The following is a 20,763-nucleotide window of genomic DNA, read 5'->3' on the forward strand; positions in this document are numbered from 1 at the left end:
TTACTTGCCCTCGGAGCTATAACTATTTATGCTGCCATCAGTGGATTCTCGACTTGGCTGTCGAACCATACGACTTCTCATCTCTGCTGCCATTCCTGTTTCTGTGCTTCTCTGTATCGTGCTCTTTAGCTTCTTGCTGCCAGCCTCTGAAAGCAGAGAAAAAGAAGCAACAGTTAGAATAACTTACAGCAAAGCCCTCTCTTGCAGTTTTCACCCAAGAACAGCAATCTGACCTGGTCATTCTCATTTACTAACATAAAAAGACTATTCTGATTGAAGAACCAATCTCTCTTCCTCAGTTACAAACTGGAAAGGACTTCTCTTTAAAAGGCTGCAACCTGAAGATCTTCATTAGGGGAAACTGTTACAAAATAGATGTCTTCTTAATAGCCTTTACACAGCTGGAATGTAGACAGGTTGTGATACAGTCTACTAACCACAAACTTGGTAATATGCCTCCAGACACCTTGTTAGGTTGAGTGACTACCAAACAAGATACAATTCTCACAGAAAATTTAAAAAAATGGAAAATATCCTTTATGCATTCCACAGAAAAATGATAAATACTAAGATACTTAATATCGAAAATATAATAATGTATTTTGACTTGGCAAAATCTTACTTTTCACCACAAAATGTCTTTAAAGTAAACCGCAGACTTTACAGAACATATGATCTCAGCAGTTCTGAAACAGAAATAACTCTTGGCAAATTTTTTTGGGAAACCACAGAACAGTTAAGCGGGACAGGACCACAGTGGAGCATCTGTTTCAACCTCCCTGCTTCCTAGAGCCCATTGCACAGGATTGTGTCCAAATAGTTCTTGAATATCTCCAGTGAGGAGACTCCACAACCTCTCTGGGCAGTCAGACTCTAGGCTTGCAACTGTAGGATTAGAAAGTACTGTAAATATTTTGAAATAGTTTAAAGACTTCATCCATTTGGTAAAGCTTCAATCCCATGTCCTTTAAAATGCAATTCGATTTTCACCTGGAAGTTTTCATGTTTCCCTTGAGCAAGAAGAGCTTCCAGTCCTTTACAGGTTCTCTATGCATTATGGCTGATCTAGAGTGAATTCTGCAGTCACACAGCAGAAATTAGTCTTCTAGATGATAATAGTTGTTCTCAATGATCTTTAAATTTCTTCCACCAAAGCCTCCATGTGCGATAAAATGCGTTGTCTTCAAACTAATTGTCCTGGTTTTTTTTCAATTTAGTTCAAAATATGTACCTTAAGTTAAATGGGTAACATTACTTTCTCCCAAAAAGTAATAGATTTGACAAAGTTTCACATAAGTACATGCTACAACATTATTCTGCATTTACCCCTTCATTTCAGCGCTCCTTTATTCACCCCTGGAAAGTCTGCGTGCATATTTTTCATGGTCTGCTCAGGGAAACAGATGAAAAGCAAATATTTCTTCCATCTCCACCTGCTGTGGAGACTGAACTGCTCTGAAAAAATTTTCACCTTCCTGTTGCACATTGTTGATGTTTGAAACTGACAGATCTTGACAGATCTTATTCATCACAATAAGACTTTTGTAGCCCTCACACAGCCTGCCCATTCCCAGGGTGTTTAAACATGCTATGGAGGTCAGCTGGCCCTTGCTCTTTGGGTCTGCAGAGCTGGTGGAGGGCAAGGAGAAATCATAACATAGAGCTATCAGAGTAACCTCTCTGAAGCTCTCAGGGAAACAGCAAACAAGGCTAAAGTGAAAGAATTACTATATTGGGCTGAGAGGAGATACAGTGAAAGGGGCTGAGCTTTCCCTGGTAAGCTTTTAGGACTGGGGTTTGTTTATCTACGGCCACTAAGCTGCACCCAAATGCCTCTGCGTGGAAGAGATCAGCTACTTCCACAGATCCTTTCCTCCCTTCCAAGGCCAACACCTCTGAGGTTTTCCTGTGGGCCACTACAGCTCATCCACATTGCAAGTCCTTGATCAGCTGAAAACACATTAACCTGTTAGGTAGAGTAGGGTAGGCAAGGTACACCAGGCAAACCAGGCTCCACTCTTGCACAGGGCAGGTGGCTGTGGGAGGGATTTGCTGGAGCTTCAGTGTCTCTATGTAGAAACTCAGATGCTACATTTGGTCCTGAACTTTCTCTTTAAAAACTGAGGATGTGTTCAGCATATCAATACTGATAGGCAGGATGAGCTCCAAAAATAACTCAAATAGCACCTAGGAAGTATAAGCCACATACTGAGTTGTACTCCAGAGCAGGATTTTCACATTTTCTGTAGGTATGCACCCATATTGTTTTCTCAATCTCACTCTCTCTTTCTGTCTTACCAGGACCTGTCTGAAATGTGCCTGTTTCCCTCTGCTCCCACAAGCATGTGAGATTATGTGGTTTACCCCTGCATTTCCAGAGCCAGCCAGATCAGGCAGCATGACCTGGAAGATATAATAGGGTAGAGCCTGAAATGTGTTCACCTGAATAGGGTTGTTTATGAGTATTCAGGGCTCGGGAAAAGTAAATGACGAGACTCTAGAGGTAGCTACAAGGCCACCATGGTCTTGGCACAAATTGGTAGTTGTTCTGGACGACCTGGACAACATGGTGGGTGCTGAAAATTAGCAGTGAGAGCCAGGTTGTTGGGACAGATAACAAATATAGTCATAGAAATAATCACTGTAAAAATATCCATTCACTAAATTACAAAAATTAATATTTTAGCTTTGAGCCACAGTAGAGATTTAAAATAGCAGATGGATTTTTTTTCAAAGAGTAATGTTACATTATCATGGATAACATTGGTACTGCTGTTTAAACACACTTCTTTGCTCCACAGATTTGAAAAGCACAGATCCTGAAGTAGGAATCCGTGCACATGGCCAAAACCTTGTCTAGCTGAGCAGCAAGTACCAGATTGTCTTTTATTGTCTTTTTCCAACTACTTTTCAAGTCACTGCTCTCTGTCTTACAGTCCCAGATTCTACTTCTTTCTCTTTTCTCATCAGCATTTTTACTTTTCAGGTTGAAGAATCAAAAGCATCCTTTTGCCTCCCCTTATAACTGCTATTAATACACACACTGTATCCCAGGAAAAATAGAGCCCTCCCATTTATTTACTTTTATAACCTCAATCTGAATATTCTGAAGTACAATCATAAATATAACAGTAACCCAACAGAATGATGAAACACAACAAGAGCTTTATGGCATAGAGAAAATTGCTTTTGCCCATTGATAAGAATCAAAATACTTGTTGCACAGGTTTTGGAAGTTTTAATCTTGGTCACTTATGCATCTTATTATATCTTACATGATAATACATAATTTTTCCAATTTTAACACAAAAAGTCAAGACATGGCTTCTCTTGTTAGTCTGCTCCTCTAAACTTTTCAGCAAAACCTAGTCCTGGGAGGGAGGGAGGGAGGGAGGGAGGGAGGTGCTTAGCATGCAGATGAGTTGGGAACTGCTTCTGTTTCTAAAGGCGCCTTGCTAAAGTGAACTCACTGGGGTACAATTCCAGTCCTGCCTTGACTGCACCATGAAATAAGGGATCCAAACAACTACAAGTGTTTTCCCTGCTATTGATAAGACTTCTTTTAGAAAACTTCCACTTTCCTCTTGTATTACTTTTAATCTGACAGCTGTGCATATTTCTTTGGAATGCTGTCTTTACATAAATAATACAAGTTCATAAAATATTCAAGTTCAATATCTATGCTATTACATACTGAGATTTTCTGCTCTTGTCAAGGTGTTTATTGGAGAATGCTTGCTCCAAATCTTTATTAGTTTGATATGTACAATTAAATTTTATAATACATTACAGTTATTTGCATGCACTGTTTAAATTACACTATATTCATTGTGCAGACTGAGGATGTCTCTATACTGAATATCATTTAGATGTAAAATTTACTCCAAATGGTCTGTGTGCTTCTCAGCTGTGTCAATTGTGTAAGGATTTCTTCATGCAGGAATGCAGACTGATGTGCATAAATTACATGTAAACAACTGGCTCAACAGGTACAAGCTGGAGAAAAGCTACTAAAAAGCAAAGGTGATTAATATTTTTCCAGATTTAATAATTAATTGATTTAATAATTGATTCATAGCCACCTGCAGCTATGAAATATACACATCTTGTAAGCATTTTGCAATTAATCAACAGGCATTTTGCAATTAATCAATAGGTTGTAGCAGTCCTGCTATAACACGCTGATTAGTGTGTGCAATGTGCTATTTACATCTACTTATTATAGTCTATAGTGATTCCTGTTTGCTCTGACAAGAAACTGGCCCCTGATTTTTCTTTTCCCTGACAAAGTGAGTTTACAATGACCAGGACCTGAGTAACCAAGTACAGCAAAAAGCAACTGTGCTCTACCTTATATCTGCACAAAATATCAAAGCACCTGATGTGTTCCAAATTTCTGTATGTCCTAATCACCCTGAAGTCTAGAAGCCAGGAGCTATTAACAACAGAATTATAGTGAGAGGGTCAATGATATTATCTAGAGATTTAAGGTGGCCTACTACAGATACCTCAAAGTTAGCTTTACACTCTAAATGTAAATCCAATTCAGAGAGGACAATGCCAGACATCCCCCCTCCCAGCCCCGCCACACTTAGCAAAGGCATAGCTGCACATGCACCACCATTGGCCTGGCTTTTCCTCTGTGCTCCCTGTGGTACCTGAAGGCAGTTACTACATTTTGCTCTTGTTTCAGTTCAGGAAGTCTGAAATGACGAGGGGCTGCTGGAGCAAAGGTTTCACCCAAGGTGCCAAAGTTACATGCCATGGGTCAAGGCTAGGGGACATACAAGAAATGTGCAAGGACATGAGCTTGGCAGCTTAGTCAACAGGACAGTATTAGAGACCACTGCAGGGCAGAAGACAATCCTGACTTGAGCCTCTGTGTGCTGCCTGTGGGGAGAGGTGCCTTAAGTGAGTGTTGCCCAGAATTGTACCTGAGGGCAACTAGTTGGTTAGCACCCAAAAAAGAAGCAAATTTACACACATGCAGCACCCAAGTATGGGAAAATTCATGACTGGTTCAAAAGAACACACCAGGGAACAAAGCATTAGTGGACTTAGCACCAATGCTAAATCCACTAATAATAGGGCTCATAAGAAGTGTCATTGCAGGGCTCAAGGGCAATTCATTTGCAGTATCAAGTATGCTCTTGCATCCAAAGAAAGCCTAAAAGGACTACAGCTCCAAGCCAGCTCTGAGAGAAACCTGGCAGGACTGTGACAATATGGTTGGTTTGTACACTGATTGTGTGAGACACCAAGGAGATTGTGTCAACTAGAATAGCAAGGGTCAACCTCAAAGATCTATAAAAAGAAAAGCCAAGGGGCATATTTCCTTCTGGATCTTTCTGATGTGTTAGTGACTTTAAAACTTCAAATGTAGCTGCTTGGAGACCTGCTGGGTTACAATTTCTGCAGCATCCCCCTCACCTTACATGTAGTGCTTTTAAACAACATTGAAAAAATGCCCCTTGGCTTATGGTCCTAAAACAGAGACAGAAGAAAAAGAATACATATTTCAAAGAGCATTTGATTTTTTAAAATGTGTACATCTCTCAGATGAACTCAGCAGTACTTTGATCACTAAGACTGAAAGTGCGTAGTGACTATGGACAGAAGATAAATAGTAAAAAAATTGACATTTAAATACAAATTTCAACAATGTAAGTTTCTAGACTTTATATCATGCAATATTCCCCTTTACTTTCAATTCTGTGTATTGTGCAATACTCTCCAGAATATAATGCTCTTTGTAAAAAGACGTGAAATGTTGTAGTAATTGTCTTCTAAGTGTTTCTTCAAAACAGCACGCAAAATATTCAAAGAAAGGAGAATGCTGTTGATATTCTGTTAGATCCTGAGTTTTAAAATCCAAATATAAACCATCATATACTTCTTCCCATTTCTATTTATTAAAACAAACTTACAAAAAAATTATATAAATTACAAATTCTTCTCAAAAGAATATTTACCTTTTAAGCTGGGATAATTCATTGATAAGAAATTTTATCAGAAGTTTGGAATAAACTGTATCTCAAAACTGTATTTATAAAGTCACAAACTCATCTGGCAAACACCTTTCACTCCCAATACTTTCAGATAATACATAAAAGATAATGCAATTAGTCCCTTAATATACACAATATATTTTTCTGACATATGTAGAGCAAAGGAACAGTCACCAAAGGAGCAAAGCACCAATCCTAAGACAAGGAGACTTCACTGAATTGATGTCAATGGTTGTATCAGTGCTTTGATGGCTTTTTAGACAGTGTACATACAGCAAAATCTCTTTTGACTGTATTTTTCACTGAAAATCAAACTTGCAGAGTCAGACCCTTAACAGTTTTAGATTTCAAAGTAACTTATCCAACAGCTCCTAGTGACTTGCATGAAACAGAAGTAGCACTTTGAGAGCAAATGACAGGAATAGTGGAAAGCATCAAAACAAAAGCAAACAAGAAGTGGAAAATCAGGCCATTTTTTACTACCTGACAGTGGTCTCAAAACTTTAAGCAACTGCTTTTACAAACTGTATCTCCTTTAGATATCTTAGACATATTTACTGAAAAAAAATAAAAAAGAAAAGTAGAAACAAGCATGTGTTTTATATGTTTATTCTGATACTTATGATTTTTTCACGTCAGGGAAGAAAACCTGTGTTTAACCAAGACATATGTATCTTAAGGCAAAGCAAGGATGTCTGGTCAGAAAAAGATCAGTTATGGCTTCTGAAATTTATGAAGATTAATAGTTTTGCCCACATACTTTCAATGAAGAGAAAAGAGCCACTGTCTGTCAGCCAAAATGAGGCAATCAAAGATGATTTATAGCAATGAGTTTCTACTTCTGGGATTGTGCTAAGCATACTTTATAAACATACAGAAATGAAAGCATCTTAATTACCTTCTTCACACATATGCAAAGAGCTATATAAAACCAGAATATGTCAGTGAAGCTGGTAATAGGTACACATACCATGTTCTTCAACTCCTAAAGCCTATTTCAATTAAATTGAATTATTAAAACAACAAACCCATGTTTCCAACAAATTATTTACTATATGAACAGTTTATAAAATATCAAGCACTCTCTCATATACTCTTGGCTTTTTTGTCAGATGGGAGGAGAATGTGAGACAGAGTGAAATAAGAAGCTCAAGAGAGCTGTTAGTACTTCAACAATAACATTTTTAATTTAAAACACAGTCCTATATTACAACATTATTTATAACCAGCCAAGCCCTCTCAGAGAACTGACATATGCTATAGAGATAACATTTGTCCAAGGCAAGGGTGCAGGGGCACGGCTTGCAATTAATACAGCAGGGGAAAATGAAATGCAATGCAGAAAAAAAAGATTTTTCAGATAACCTAAATCAACATTTCATTTAATTAGGAATTTATACATATTTAAATAACTTGATCTCTTTTATGGTTTTAGGCAGCCGTTACAATTTTAGTAAATTTGAGACCTTTTAAGCAAGTCTTCACAATTACGAAGAGTTCAGTATCTATTATTAAAACATGACATTGTAATTAATAAAAGACAATATTTTACAAGATGATACCACCAATATGACAATGTATAAGGCATCAATAATAAAGAAATTCACTTTTACTGTGCATCTTCAAAAAATTTCCTGAGAACTATGTGCTGTACATGATGGCAGCCCAAAGTCTAATTATTTCAATAACCTCCAAAAATCTGTAAATTGAAACACTGTAAAAACCACTAGTGCTAAAGTATCCTCCAGTAAAAAATGTTACATGCCTTTTTGTAGAGTTGAAAAGTTTCTGAGTAATAGCTCAACCCTAATACAATTACACAGCATGCTAATCAGGAGACATTACAGCTTCAGAAACAGTCCTGTCCTTTTTATCTCAATTACCAACCGGTGAAACGATCTGAAAATGCTTTACCTTTTCAGTAGTTTGATTTGCTCCGACTGCAACTTTCAAGCCCTCTAAGTTTTATTTTACCACTACCAGCAACTCCCAGGTGAATATCACATTTCCCTTTAAAATGTTAATAACCTGCCTTTAAGAGATCATTTCTAGTGTATCAGATCAACATTGTACCACACAGACTCAGGTTTTTCTTTAGTGACTGCAGCATTGCAAAGTTGTAACTCCTGACTACCATACATTGCTAAAGCAAGACTCATGAACAGGCTCACCATGTAAAACACAGAAAATACAAGCTTACCTTTGGTTTAAGCAAAATTAAACATTGGCTATGATATAATCCTTAGCAAGCAGCCAGCACCTAAAGCAGCTTCACCTTTGTTTAAATAACTTGTACAGTTTCTGGGTAGAATAAATCTTTGGGGTCCTGGCGTTGCCTCTCCCTCGTTATCCTGTAACCACTTGGCACTGCAGTACTGCGAGGAATGATCAAGTTGCTTCACTCACAAGTTCCTTTTACAACTGTGATTACATTACAGGGCCTTGCAGTGAAAAAAGTACTGAACTACCTGCCAGCGAGCACTTCGTAATATATTGCTTAAAGGTTAAAAAATTCAGTCAGCAGTGCATTTTCCAGTTATGTGCAAGCAGAGAAGAGCACAAAATATTCTAAGCAACCTTGGTCAATGGTCATGCATTTTTTTAATGCTGCTGGTCAAAATTTGATGAGGAGTCAGATAAATTCAAAATCACATTCCTCTGTCCTGGTGATTTTGATTCATTTTGCACGAATTTGGTACAAAACCACCTGAAAAACTGCAAACCTGAGAAAACATCAAATTAGCATTAAATATTAAGTTACAGTTATGCAGCAGAAAAGTCTAAATGAGGTAACTGTCTTAGAGGGACTTGAGCACAGCAGAGTTAAAAAAGTTTCACTGCCTCTGAAATGCCCATGTGCATTCTGAGAACAGAACATTTTTTAATTGCTCCTTTCATCTTTAGACTTCCTTTTGAGGAAACAGACTTTGCAATATTTGTTTCTATGTCAAATTTTTCTGTTTCTCTGATACCTTCTTCTGAAAATGTATTATACTTTCATTTTGCAATTGGTTAAGAATCAATTAATTTAACACACCGTTATCAACTGGCATTTGAAATTGTAGGGACCAATGTGCCTTCTCAGGGTGATTAGAGCCAGAATGGAGAAATGAAATTACTCAGCATTTGTCAAGCCAAAATAAGCGAACTACTTCAAACAGAATTATAATGAGGAAAAAAATTAAAATGTGCACAATACAGTTCTGTAGATCTTCAAGTTATGGTAAAGTTCTGGCTATTTCAAGTATCATAAAATAATTAAGGAGAAAAATGCCACAAATTACACTGTTAATTTCAGCTAGTACACACATAACAGATTTAAGTAACACATAACACATTTAAGATTGCAAATACTGTAGAGGTGACAAAATCCTCCCCCCTAGTAGTGATGCAATATATCTCACGTCACTCCTATGCAGAAATGTCCATGTATTTTCATTGCTTAGGCACAGATTTCCTATTTAGTGCAATAGTTGAAGTTATCTTCTTGATCATTTTAGAAATTATCCTTAGAAAATGATATTACCTTTTTTGAAAAATACATAGCTGTATGGTATGTAATTTTCTCATGATGTGTGTCAAATAAAAACAAAACAAAACAAAAAAAAAAAAAACCCAAACCCAAAATATTATTAAATTGAGAGATTTATCTCAATACAATACCATGGTAGGAATGAAATATTGATGTTGGGAGCTGCTAATGTGTGCATGTCAGTCTCCCAAGACCTGTCTTCAGCCTGCACCTGGCAAAGGCTCCGGGACCTGCCTGCCACCTTGAGCAGTTTTACACAAAGCACTGCACTTGTGTGAAGTGTACAGAAGTTCCCTCCCACACAGGTTCTTGCTTAGGGAAATTCAACAGAGGTTTAAAGTTGAAATAAAAAACACACAGAGGGAAAGCTCCATGGCTCTACAGCCTCTCAGAAAGTTCCTTCGGTCACAGCCTTTCCTCCTTTACATTTCTTCTCCTAATCCCAGGAAAAATCATTCCAAATATTTCTTATTTGTAGGGCCAAACCCCCTTTCCAGGATTAAAACTGTTTGACTTACTCTTCTGGATGTGTAACACAAAGGCTGACCAAAAACTTGGCTTGTTCTTCCACCACTGAATCCAGAAATATTAAACTCTCTACAAAGTAAATTTTCTTGGTAGCCTCCAAAGTACCACACCTCAAATAAACTTTTATTTAAACTTGCTACAAATTTAGACAAAATTTTGCATGTTGTTTTTGCAACCTTGTTTGCACTGCTGTCCCTTGTACCACCATCAGTGATCCCACTGAAGTTTCAGCTATAGTAAACTATAACCATGCTCTTTGTCAGCCAAAGTGCCTGTGCTCATGTTTACTTTGCTTTTGAATTTCTTTTAAAATGTAACTACCTGAAGTTCCAAGCCAGCTAGGTTGTGATGACGTACAGACAATACCTCTCACCTCTGAGTTTAGCCCAGGTAATAACTTCCAGAAAGGAGGCTGAAAACTCAGGAGATGCATTTCTTTTGATCAAATAGAGTTCAAATCCAGTTAATAGTGGTCCTGGTGCAAAAATTTATCTTTTGAAACAGCTTTTTATTCACAGTAGTAGTTAAGACAGGTAAGTAGTGAGCAAGACAGTCACTTAATGTTTCCATTTCCAAAGAGCTTTTCGTGGCAGTCTGGTTTGCATTAGTTACAGCCATCTGTGGGTAAAAACATCTATGCCTTGGGCAGCAGATCTGTGCTAGATAAACACTGCATAACTCTAAGATATAATTGTTCCCTTTGTGTTTATATTATTGAAAGTGGACAACTGCACACAAAGACCTGCTTCAGAGACACATCGTTCAGCCAAACTTCCCAAATGAATGCTCTGGCATAACTTTGCCATGAAATCCTAAGGTTTGCATCCATTATTGCTGGTTTATATTCATTATCAAATATGCCCTGAGGAAAACACTACTGACAAGATGTAAAAGTTCACCTGTGCCACAGACAGACACCAGGACAAAAAACCTGCCATCAGTATTGCTTTGATCTCTGGGCTAGGTAGGGAGCAGTGTGAGACAGCAGGATTTTCTGTAACACCTTGCATTTTGCCATCAAAGACAATTACAGGTCATTTTTGCAGTCCCTATGGCTGCTCATTTCTCATTTCCCCAGCTCTCCTCTCTTGGTTACAAACCTTGCTTAGCAAGGAAGCACTTGCCTGTCTCAAAGGAGAAGCAGATGAGACAACAGTCAACAAACATGAGGTAAAAAGCACACCAACACAGAAAGAGTTGTTCTGTGATTTCCCTGGTAAATGACACTAAATTTTTACTACAAAGTAAGATTTTTTAATTGTTTTTTAATAGTTTTATTCTGTAAATAATCTGTTACAAACATGATAAAAAGCTAAGAGAAATATAAGCACAATGGAGAATTAGCCATATATATAATAAAATAATATTTGAGAGTATCTGAATTACAGCCAATGAATAGAAGCAGAGAGTGAGCATTTACAAAATTTTAAAGCCCTTTCAAATACAAGGCAGAATGAGATGGGGGGAAAAAGAGTGGTGCTAATACAGCCTATCTCTACAGAAAAAAACCCAAACTTCTAGATAATTCTGAAGTGAAAGCACTTCCAAACTGCTGTGCCAACTAAAACAGAGCATTATATGAAAGACATATTTTAATGCAACTGTGCATGAATACCAGTAAGTTTAAGAATCAAAGGCACTTCTCTTGAACAAATATAAATTCCAGAAATGTTGTTCCATGTATGCTAATAAAAAAAATACAATACAAAGCTAATTTCACTACTTCTGGACTATTTAACAGGCCATTTTCTTCCCTGTGTATTACTCAAAAGCAGACGCTATGATTGAGCATTAAATTTTCCTGCTGTATTGATATAGAGAGCACAAACAAACCTATCACAGCTATAAGAAATAACAACCATTTAATGATAAACTGGAAAATAAAACTTGCACATCAGCATTGGCACCAAAGAAAATGAGAAAGGACAGCAGAAAATTGCACAGCTCTGTACAAAGGGAAATTTTCAAATCCACATCATAATAATAAACATGAAAATCTGCAATAATCAATCAGCCAGTATGACTCACAGATTTCGAATTCTGAATATACTTTTGGATAGCAGAGAAAAAGATGGCTCCCCAGAGTACACAGCACAAAATCAAAATACAATTAACAAACCTCATTTTCATGGTTCTAGGCTTACTGTTGGTTAAACAGAAACCTGCCTTTTACAGTAACTTTAGACTCTACTACTCAAGCCAAGTAGTACTACATCTTTCCAGGGATTTCCATATATATTAGCTCATGGATGAAGATCATAAAATACAAAAGTAAAACAAACTTGCCTTTCATAGCAGGATTACACCATGGTGCTTGAATCTTGCAGAGCTAATGGTTTGAAGGTCAGGCTCTTTGGAACAGATGCACTAATCTCTTATTATCTCTATTACACAAATTATTTCAGATAGTGTTTTTTCTTGGAACCAAGAGATAAACCTCTATTTGCTGCCTAGGATTATTGTGGTCATTAATGAGAGTGGTTCTTCTTGGGTGTGTTTTAAGTGTGAGAGAGTAGACGCTGTTAAGTACAGGTTGGTATAAAAATAGCAATGGCCAATTAAATAGCAGGGAAAAGTAAGACACATAAATTCCACACAGGTAAGATGCTCTCAAAGTAAGTATTAAACATAATATATGCACAGAAAAAAAAGATTCCTATGTACACAATAAATCAAAATCACATAAGGTAAAGTCTAAGATCAGAGCACAGTCTTGCTTTATAATTAGGAAATACTATTTAAGGAAACATGCTGTTTTGTTGTTATACTCTCTATAATAGGTCAGACTTTGAAACTCCATGGGTACAACAAAATCTAATATGAAAGAAGATTTGAGATAAAACAACAAGTAATAAAAAGTGCATAAAGCCTGGCTTTTTTATATAAAGCTGGAATTACTATCTTCCTGACTAAGTAAGGTCTGATAGGACATAATACAATTATCTAATTGGTAGCTAACTTCTAATAAAATCACAATGAAAGATGACATCAAGAGCATGCAAATATCATAAAACAGAAATTTTGTGAAGCTCCTTGATAAATTAAAAGAAATAGCTACCGCCAGAATAAGAACAATGTAAAAGTGAGTTTGAATAAACTTAAATATCATACATAGATATTTTAATAACTATTTTCCAGTCTTTATATCACCATAATTATATGTTATTAAACATCCCATCTTAAGGCTATGAAAAATATCAAAACTAGTATGTCAGCTATTAGAAAAATAGTATTTTTGAAAAAGAGTCTGCAATAACAAGATTTACCCTATCTGTTAGTGACATAGCACTGAAGATATGTAATGAACACAATCTGAACTTTCTTTTGAAATGAGTTTTAATCTGCATTTCAGTGGTAACAGGAGCCAATGTAACTGAAAAATGACTCAAATCTTAAAATTTTTTTACTTAATAATCCTTTCATACAATGTGCCTGATTGCATACTCTTTTCAAAATATTATTTTTGTTCATGATATCTCCTATTTTCCTCAGCTTCTAATAGATGTATTTAATTTTTTACAAGAACATATTCTAGTGGAAAATTGAAAGCATTTCTCTCAAGTCAAGATCTTCCAATATATAGTCAGAAAAATTCTTAGAATAATTTATGTTTTTTTCCATTGAAATGTTTAAGCAAAATCAATTTTTCTAACCCTTGCCCAGGGGCAGTCTTTCTCTGAAGACTGCACTCTGTGTAATGCCACATTGGGAAAGAGGAAGATGCCCAATGAAGACCAAAACTTTTTCAAAGGCCTTAACTTTTCTATGCATTTTTCTGTCATTCACAAGAACATGCAGAGTTTTCACCAAGTCCAAGTTCATCATGCGTAGATCTCCATGGGGCTATTCCCCAAGAAGCATACACAGGACTGGACCTCACCATCACGAGGATACTTAATACATCATATTTGAAGAAAATTCCAATACTTTGTCATGTGACATTATTTGTTTCAACTGTGAGGAAAACAAAACATTTTAGAAACCAAAGTTAACTTGCCTATAAACTCCTGTTCCAGCACAATGGTGCTTGAAAATTTGAAATATTTGCTACTAGGATATGATTTATATTAAAAAGTCTTATGTTTTTAATACAACTCTCAATCCGTGAGTTTATATTATGTTCTGTTCTATTCATCCCAACAACACAATGAAAAATAAAGCACCAACCCAGAATCATGGTGAAATTCTGGTCTGCTTTTCTTCAGAATTACAAAGTGTAGAAGAACATCTTGTATACACTTAAGTGATCTCTTATCATACCACTTACTATTCAGCAAGACAGGTAACCACAGTATTTTCAGGTATTTTGTAAGGATCATTTTGACAGTGATAATTCTTATTTTGGTAAAAAAACCCTAAAAATTGTAATGAAAACAACTTGTTACAGAGAGTTCAGCACTGTGCCATCAAGGATAACAAATGTCACCATGCTATGTTCTGAAGAACAAAACATGAGCTAAAAGAACAGTCAAGAGGATGTGAGTATAAACATATACATTTGCAAGGCAACTCAGTGATGGATGAATCTGTTTTAATTAATGAGCTGTTCACATATTCTACGCATTTCTTCATAGTTCAACTGAGTTCCCAGCTTAAAAGACTTTAGGAATCTTCTTACAGTCAGGTCCTGACTCAGCTTGTGGTCAACATAGTTTCTATATCACTAAAAAACATCAACTAACCAGGTACTGCTACTTGCTCATTTAGCTAACTTTACACTGCAGGGAGTGATCTGTGGTATTTACCCTTAAACCTTCACACCTTACTCTAAAGAGTAATTAATTAAAATCCCCCAAACAAACACCCTTACTGGCAGAACACAAGAAATGAAGAAATGAAGCCAGCCCACATTATACCCCAGCAGCACAGAGCTGAGTCCTACTTTAGCATGTTTGGTCATCAAACATTATATTGCTTTCAGCCAACGATCCCAATTTCAAGAAAGCTAAAATTCTTCTGGTTTATACTATAAACATTATTAAACATGTTTAATATGTAAGTGATATATAGATGCATTTTAATGTATGGAAATTTAATGTCCCACAGACTCTTTCCTTAAAGCAATACCCCTGTGTAAAGATTACACACAAGTGGTTACACACATACATGCACACTATGTTACTGTCAAACAGTTACAAATATCTTTTAATCTCGCAGTTAAAGCTGTAAACTTTTTAGGAAGTCTTAGCTCTCCTGCAGACTGTGGGATTTTCAGTGGATCACTTGCAGTACCTGAAGTTTCCTCCTCAATAAAAGGGGACAATGGCACTTACCGTTCCTTTGTAAAAAGCTTTAAGGTCTATGGCTGCCAACAATGCAAAGAACAAAGAACCATCACTACTACTAAAGAGGTCTGACATGAACTATAAAATTCAGAACATAAATTAAGAGCACATAAAATAAATTGCACTACAAAGTCCAACAGTACATATTTAAATAGTAGCCATAGCAGTTCTTGCTCCAGTCAGGATTGCAAAATGACTGCTATACTCCTACTACAACTCTAAGAGAACAGAAAACTTTGAACAACAGAAAAAAAAATCTGCAAAAGATCATCCATTTATTCTACAGAACAGTCTTACCGGGCTGCTAAATTCTTAAGCCTTGAAATCAATGGGATTTTTAAGCATCAAACTCTCAAGATGATTTCTTAAAAATAAGCATATCCCACCAACAAAGAGACCATTTTTATGCACAAAGAGAAACTACCTGTGCAGCTAACATGTTGACTGGCATGCCTGTGGGAAGCTCTTTAAGTGGAAAAAGAATGTTACAATGCAAAGCATCAATGTTCACTTCTCAGTTTTGCAACTTCATTTCATACATAGTTCTTTTAACAAAAACTGATTATTCTACTTCTCTATGGCATATGGCTTCTGTCATAAGTACTGTCAATATTGTAGTCATGGGCACCATATGAACACAGATAAAGGTAAAACATGAGAAGAAAGTCAGGAGATGTCACATCTGTCACCCTAAATTGGTATCACAGAATCACAGAATGGTCGGGGTTGGAAGATACCTCTGGAGATCATCCAGACCAAACCCCCTGCCATGGCAGGGTCACCTAGAGCAGGTTACACAGAAACATCTCCAGGTGGGTTTTAAATGCTTCCAGATAGGGAGACTCTACAACTTCCCTGGGCAGCCTGTGCCAGTGCTCTGCCACCCTCAGTGTGAACAAGTTCTTCCTCACGCTGAGGTGGGTCTCCTTATGTTTTAGTTTATGGCTGTTACTCCTTGCTTGACACCCATCTTTGAGATATTCAAATGCATTGATGAGATTCCCTCTCAGTCTCCTCTGTCATCATTCAGCCTCCCTTATGGGATCAACCACTGATCCAGCTGGACATTTGATTTGCCTTCCTGATTCTCTTCCTCACTTTTAACTCAACTAAACTTCAGGCTGTCCAAATACTGATTGCTCTTTTAGCAACAGACTGTTTGCAACTATAAGCAAAAAGTAGCATTCAAACAATACTAAGAAAGCATAGTATTGACAAAAGCATTGGCACACAACCCCCAGGTAAGACTAAGAGAACATATTTACTGCTCAGTGTACCGGCACCAGGCACAGGGCAGCACTGGGAGAGTGACAGCACATTTCAGCTTGCTGTGCTCCCCAGTTGCCCTTTCAAGACTAAGAGCATAATTATATTCCCAGCATGCAAAAACTGGCGATTCCATATCCTAGAAAAAAGTAATTTATTAATGGTACACAAAAAATTATTAAAGTACTTATACTTTCATCATAAACATTGTAATACAGGTGCTGTTATTACATATTCTACTTGACTGATGACAATGTATGAAAGGCTTGGATCATGACAGTTGTGCTGAGAGCACAACTAATTCAAGTTACAAGAAATTTACAATTCACTGTGTCATTTACATCTACACATTTCCATCTATTCAGTTTTTGTTTTGACTGGAAAGATTCATAGCAATTACATAGTATTAGTTTTAATGATGACATTTGCTCATCAAAAGAGGTAAGATATTTAAGGAGATCACCAGACACTTGATTACATTTAAAACAATTAACCAATGCGCTTCTAAAAGATTTTTCATGGCACTACTTCTGAGGCTGACAACCTCACCTTCTTTAACATAAACATATTAATGGTTCCTTTTGTGCAAACAATTAATAGAAAAATACGACACAGACACACACACAACTGTGCCTCTTGATTAGCATTCACACAGAGTCTAGCATTCACACAGAATCTTAGAAAGCTGGCTTTACATCTTATGGGTGCTGAGCAATCAGCAGAGCAAATGAGAGAAACCACTTATGAGGTAGAGTGTCACAGCATCTCAGCAAAATTTAAAAAAATAGAATCAGAAATCTTAAGACAGTTGTAACTATGGAAAATAAGTGTGCCAAAGGCACTCCTGCATTTGTAATTTGAACTTAGCTATCACCCAGCTATCACTCATCAGGTTCAATCCTGGTACTCTGACACAGTTTGCTTACTGCATGTAGAGCAGCAAGAACAAGCATGTGGCTATTTCGTGTGGCCCAGAGGTGGTTATTTTTTAAGTAAGACCTCCTCTATCCAAGCAACTCTGCCCTGTGCCTCTCCTCCATGCAAGACAGGCAACAGGAAAGCTTGCAGGATTCAGCTACAGGACATGAAGGACTGGGGCAGCTGAAAGCTCTTGTTTCTAAGGGGACCAAGGAAAGGGCTGGGAGCAGAAATAAAGGGGACTGGGCACAGGCCAAGTAAGACTCAGCTCACTAAATTTCAAGTGTTTATAGATGTTGCACTGGAGCTAGTCATGTCAGACTCCTTTAAGAACACATACAGAAAACCAGACATTTTAGGGGGCACTTAGCTTTTACTATTTCAGACATTTACTTGAGGATGGTTAAGCCACACATGGAAGTGAACATTTCTTTCTGCTGCCTAGAAAGCAAGCTTGAAGTGATGAACTGACAGCTATGTTGTGGACACCTATACTTGTTTGGACTACTCCCACCCTTTCCGATTGCAATTCTTGGCCCACTTCTTTGAAACATGGTGCCTTTCTAGTTGTCAGGGTCAGGGTTCATGTTCTATATCCCACAGTCCCTCTTAGCTCCTGAAGTACAGCTGTACCACGTAGGTCTATTCAGAAAAACACAATCTGAGAGAGATGGACTCATGGGATTCCTTGAAGAGCTAAGCAGTGGGAATTACTGGCTGAAAGATTTGTGCTCATGTCTTTCTAGAGGCAACATTGCATTTGTTATTTTTTAAATTAAAAATTTATTTTTAAAATTAAACAATACATTATGTCAAATATTCAGTCACCAGCATTTGCACAGAAAAAATTGTCTCTGGATCACAAAGACTAGGACTGGAGAGAAGCTTTTTGCCCTTTACAGAGTGTCCCCCGGCTCAAATCACGAAACTTTAAATGGCATTGTGGTAGCCTGCTACAATCTAAAGGTGATTACTGGGAAAAGTCACTCTCCTGGGATTTTGGCCATGGGCAAACTTTGGACCAGAAACTATTGTGAGGCAGACTGGGAGAGTGTGCACCTTGGCCAAAAGGGGATTCCATCAAATTTCTTGACATTGTTCCCGAGTGGGCTATAAACATAGCTATCTCCATGAAGCAGACTATAGGGTAAAGGCCTATATGCAGCCATGGAGCATAAAAATACTTCTTGTGCAAGAACAAATCCAACTGTAACTAAAACCAATTTGCAACTATGTAAATGCTGTCAAAAAAAACTGTAAACTGCTACTCAAACTCATCACATTTTCTCCACCATCTTCTCAGTAACTTTTTCTCCTGGATTCCCCAGTCAATGACAAAGGTTCAACTCCTGTGAGCTAATTCCTGATCTGTGACTATAATCCCTGTATAAATATATTGTTTCCTGTTCCAACACATGCTAGAAATGTTCCAACACATGCTAGCTCTTTTGCTGTGATATGTACTCAGAGCTGTGAGTTTTTCAACATCTGAGGAAAAGTAAGCACAATACAAATGCAACTCAGTTCTTCCAAACGCAGATCTTGGGGTGGCTGTGCCTCAGAAGGACCATTACTGAGACTCTGGAGACAGGGTTTGGTTACTAGGTTGGATCCTGTGTGAGACCTTTCTGAAGTGACCCCTTCACAGTGCAGTGGAGTATCCTACCTAGGCAGAAGAACCTGGTCCCTAACGTGGTATGCCTCTAACTGATTCCCTCAAAATGTTTTCCTGGTGAATTATTTATTTTCCAGCAATAAATACTACTTCAATGGACAACTTTAATTATGCAAAAAGCAAATCAACCCTACCAGTATAAAACCTGGAGGTTTTTTTCTATGCCCCTTGAACATCTTTCCCAGTTAATGTCTGGAGTCCAGACTGAAGAAAGCAGATGAGCCTTGTCAAAGAAATCTCCTCACCCTGCCCTGACCATGAACTCTAGAAAAGAGCTGCTCAGACAGAAGATCATTAATAGAATAACTTTTAAAGACAGAGCAATGGGTCAAACCTATCTACTTTTACACAAAAATCCTAGGTCACATCTATCCCTAATTAATTCAGTGTGTAAGTCTAGCTATGCTCTGAGAGAAAACACTTTACACCCCCATATCTAATCAAATGGTAGAACTATAAATAAAGCCACCAAGAGCCATGTGAAAGCAAAAGTAATGAAAACAGCAACCCTGATATTCCTGCCTGGGAGAGCTTTTGGATATTTTAACATGCTCTGTAAACAGGAAATCCATTTGCACACACCTGTGTTAAGACAATTTGTCAATCTGACAAGTTCTGTTCTGAAACCAGAGAAGTCATCACAAATAAATGTATTCCCAAGACACTGATTCTTTTCCCAAAGACACAAAATTCACTATTAACACACCAGCACCACCACCCCCACCCCCCCAGACTTTTAGTAGTGTTTCACAGTGATACTTTCCAAGCAGCACATAAAATCAAAGGTACCCAGTTAACCCAAGCTTCAAAGGCAGGAACTGTTTTGGGCACCCACCCTATCTTATCTAACCATGAAACTCCTGTGCTTCACAGATCACAGAATTAAAGCAGAAAGACAACTGCCTCCTCTGGGCTTAGCACTGACCTGGCACAACCTGAAGCAGAGGCAAGCTTCCATCACACAGAGAATTTCTTTAGGATGGCCAGACATCTAGAACTTCTGAGAATTAAAACATCTCATTTCTAAGATTCCTGGTAAAGTGTACCTTTTGAAGTGATTAGACACCAGAAACTGAATTTTTGCAATATGAAAAATGGCTGTATGGGTAAAAGAAGTAAACTATATGTGTCTATCTGTGAGCACCAAGTATGTCTATAAATATTAAGTAATTTCAAAGCAATTCTCAAGGTAACTTTGAGGATATAAAACACAAGAGTTCATTGAACAAATACTGTAGTTTAATCTTTTAGCTTTTTGAGTGTCTTAATTCTATGCACTGCAGTTAAATATTTGTAGACTTCAGTCTGAAAATCTAAACAAATTGTCCAATTTCAGTAAATTTAAGCAAGCTGAGACAGACCTGAGGATACACAGAGGCTACACATACTGAGGTCTAAGTAACTGTACTGAGGTTTGTACAAAAGTAAACAGCAATTCAACTTCAGCACTGCACAGTATTTTTATGCTGTACTCAGAGTAAGTTATACCAAATAACAGACATACTTAGCACCTAACACCACCAGAGAAATCAATACAGATATAAACAAACA

The 20,763-nt window shown here is 37.3% G+C and overlaps 1 protein-coding gene across 19 annotated transcripts in view; it reads right to left on the minus strand.

Moving 5' to 3' along the window:
- The window catches only part of RIMS1 (regulating synaptic membrane exocytosis 1), a 316,106-nt gene that overhangs the window by 10,205 nt on the left and 285,138 nt on the right, over nt 1-20,763 (minus strand). For 17 of the 19 annotated variants that reach the window (XM_030945482.1, XM_030945475.1, XM_030945480.1 and 14 more), the window contains one exon: nt 5-146. In XM_030945482.1, coding sequence (XP_030801342.1) covers nt 5-146 — 142 coding nt within the window. Of the gene's footprint in view, nt 1-4; nt 147-7,922; nt 7,973-8,208; nt 8,300-20,763 lie in introns of those variants that run through there. The other 2 variants (XM_030945483.1, XM_030945484.1) reach the window with 2 other exon arrangements.

This window comes from Camarhynchus parvulus, chromosome 3, assembly GCF_901933205.1.
Source record: "Camarhynchus parvulus chromosome 3, STF_HiC, whole genome shotgun sequence".
In the NCBI taxonomy this organism is placed as follows: Eukaryota; Metazoa; Chordata; class Aves; order Passeriformes; family Thraupidae; genus Camarhynchus; species Camarhynchus parvulus.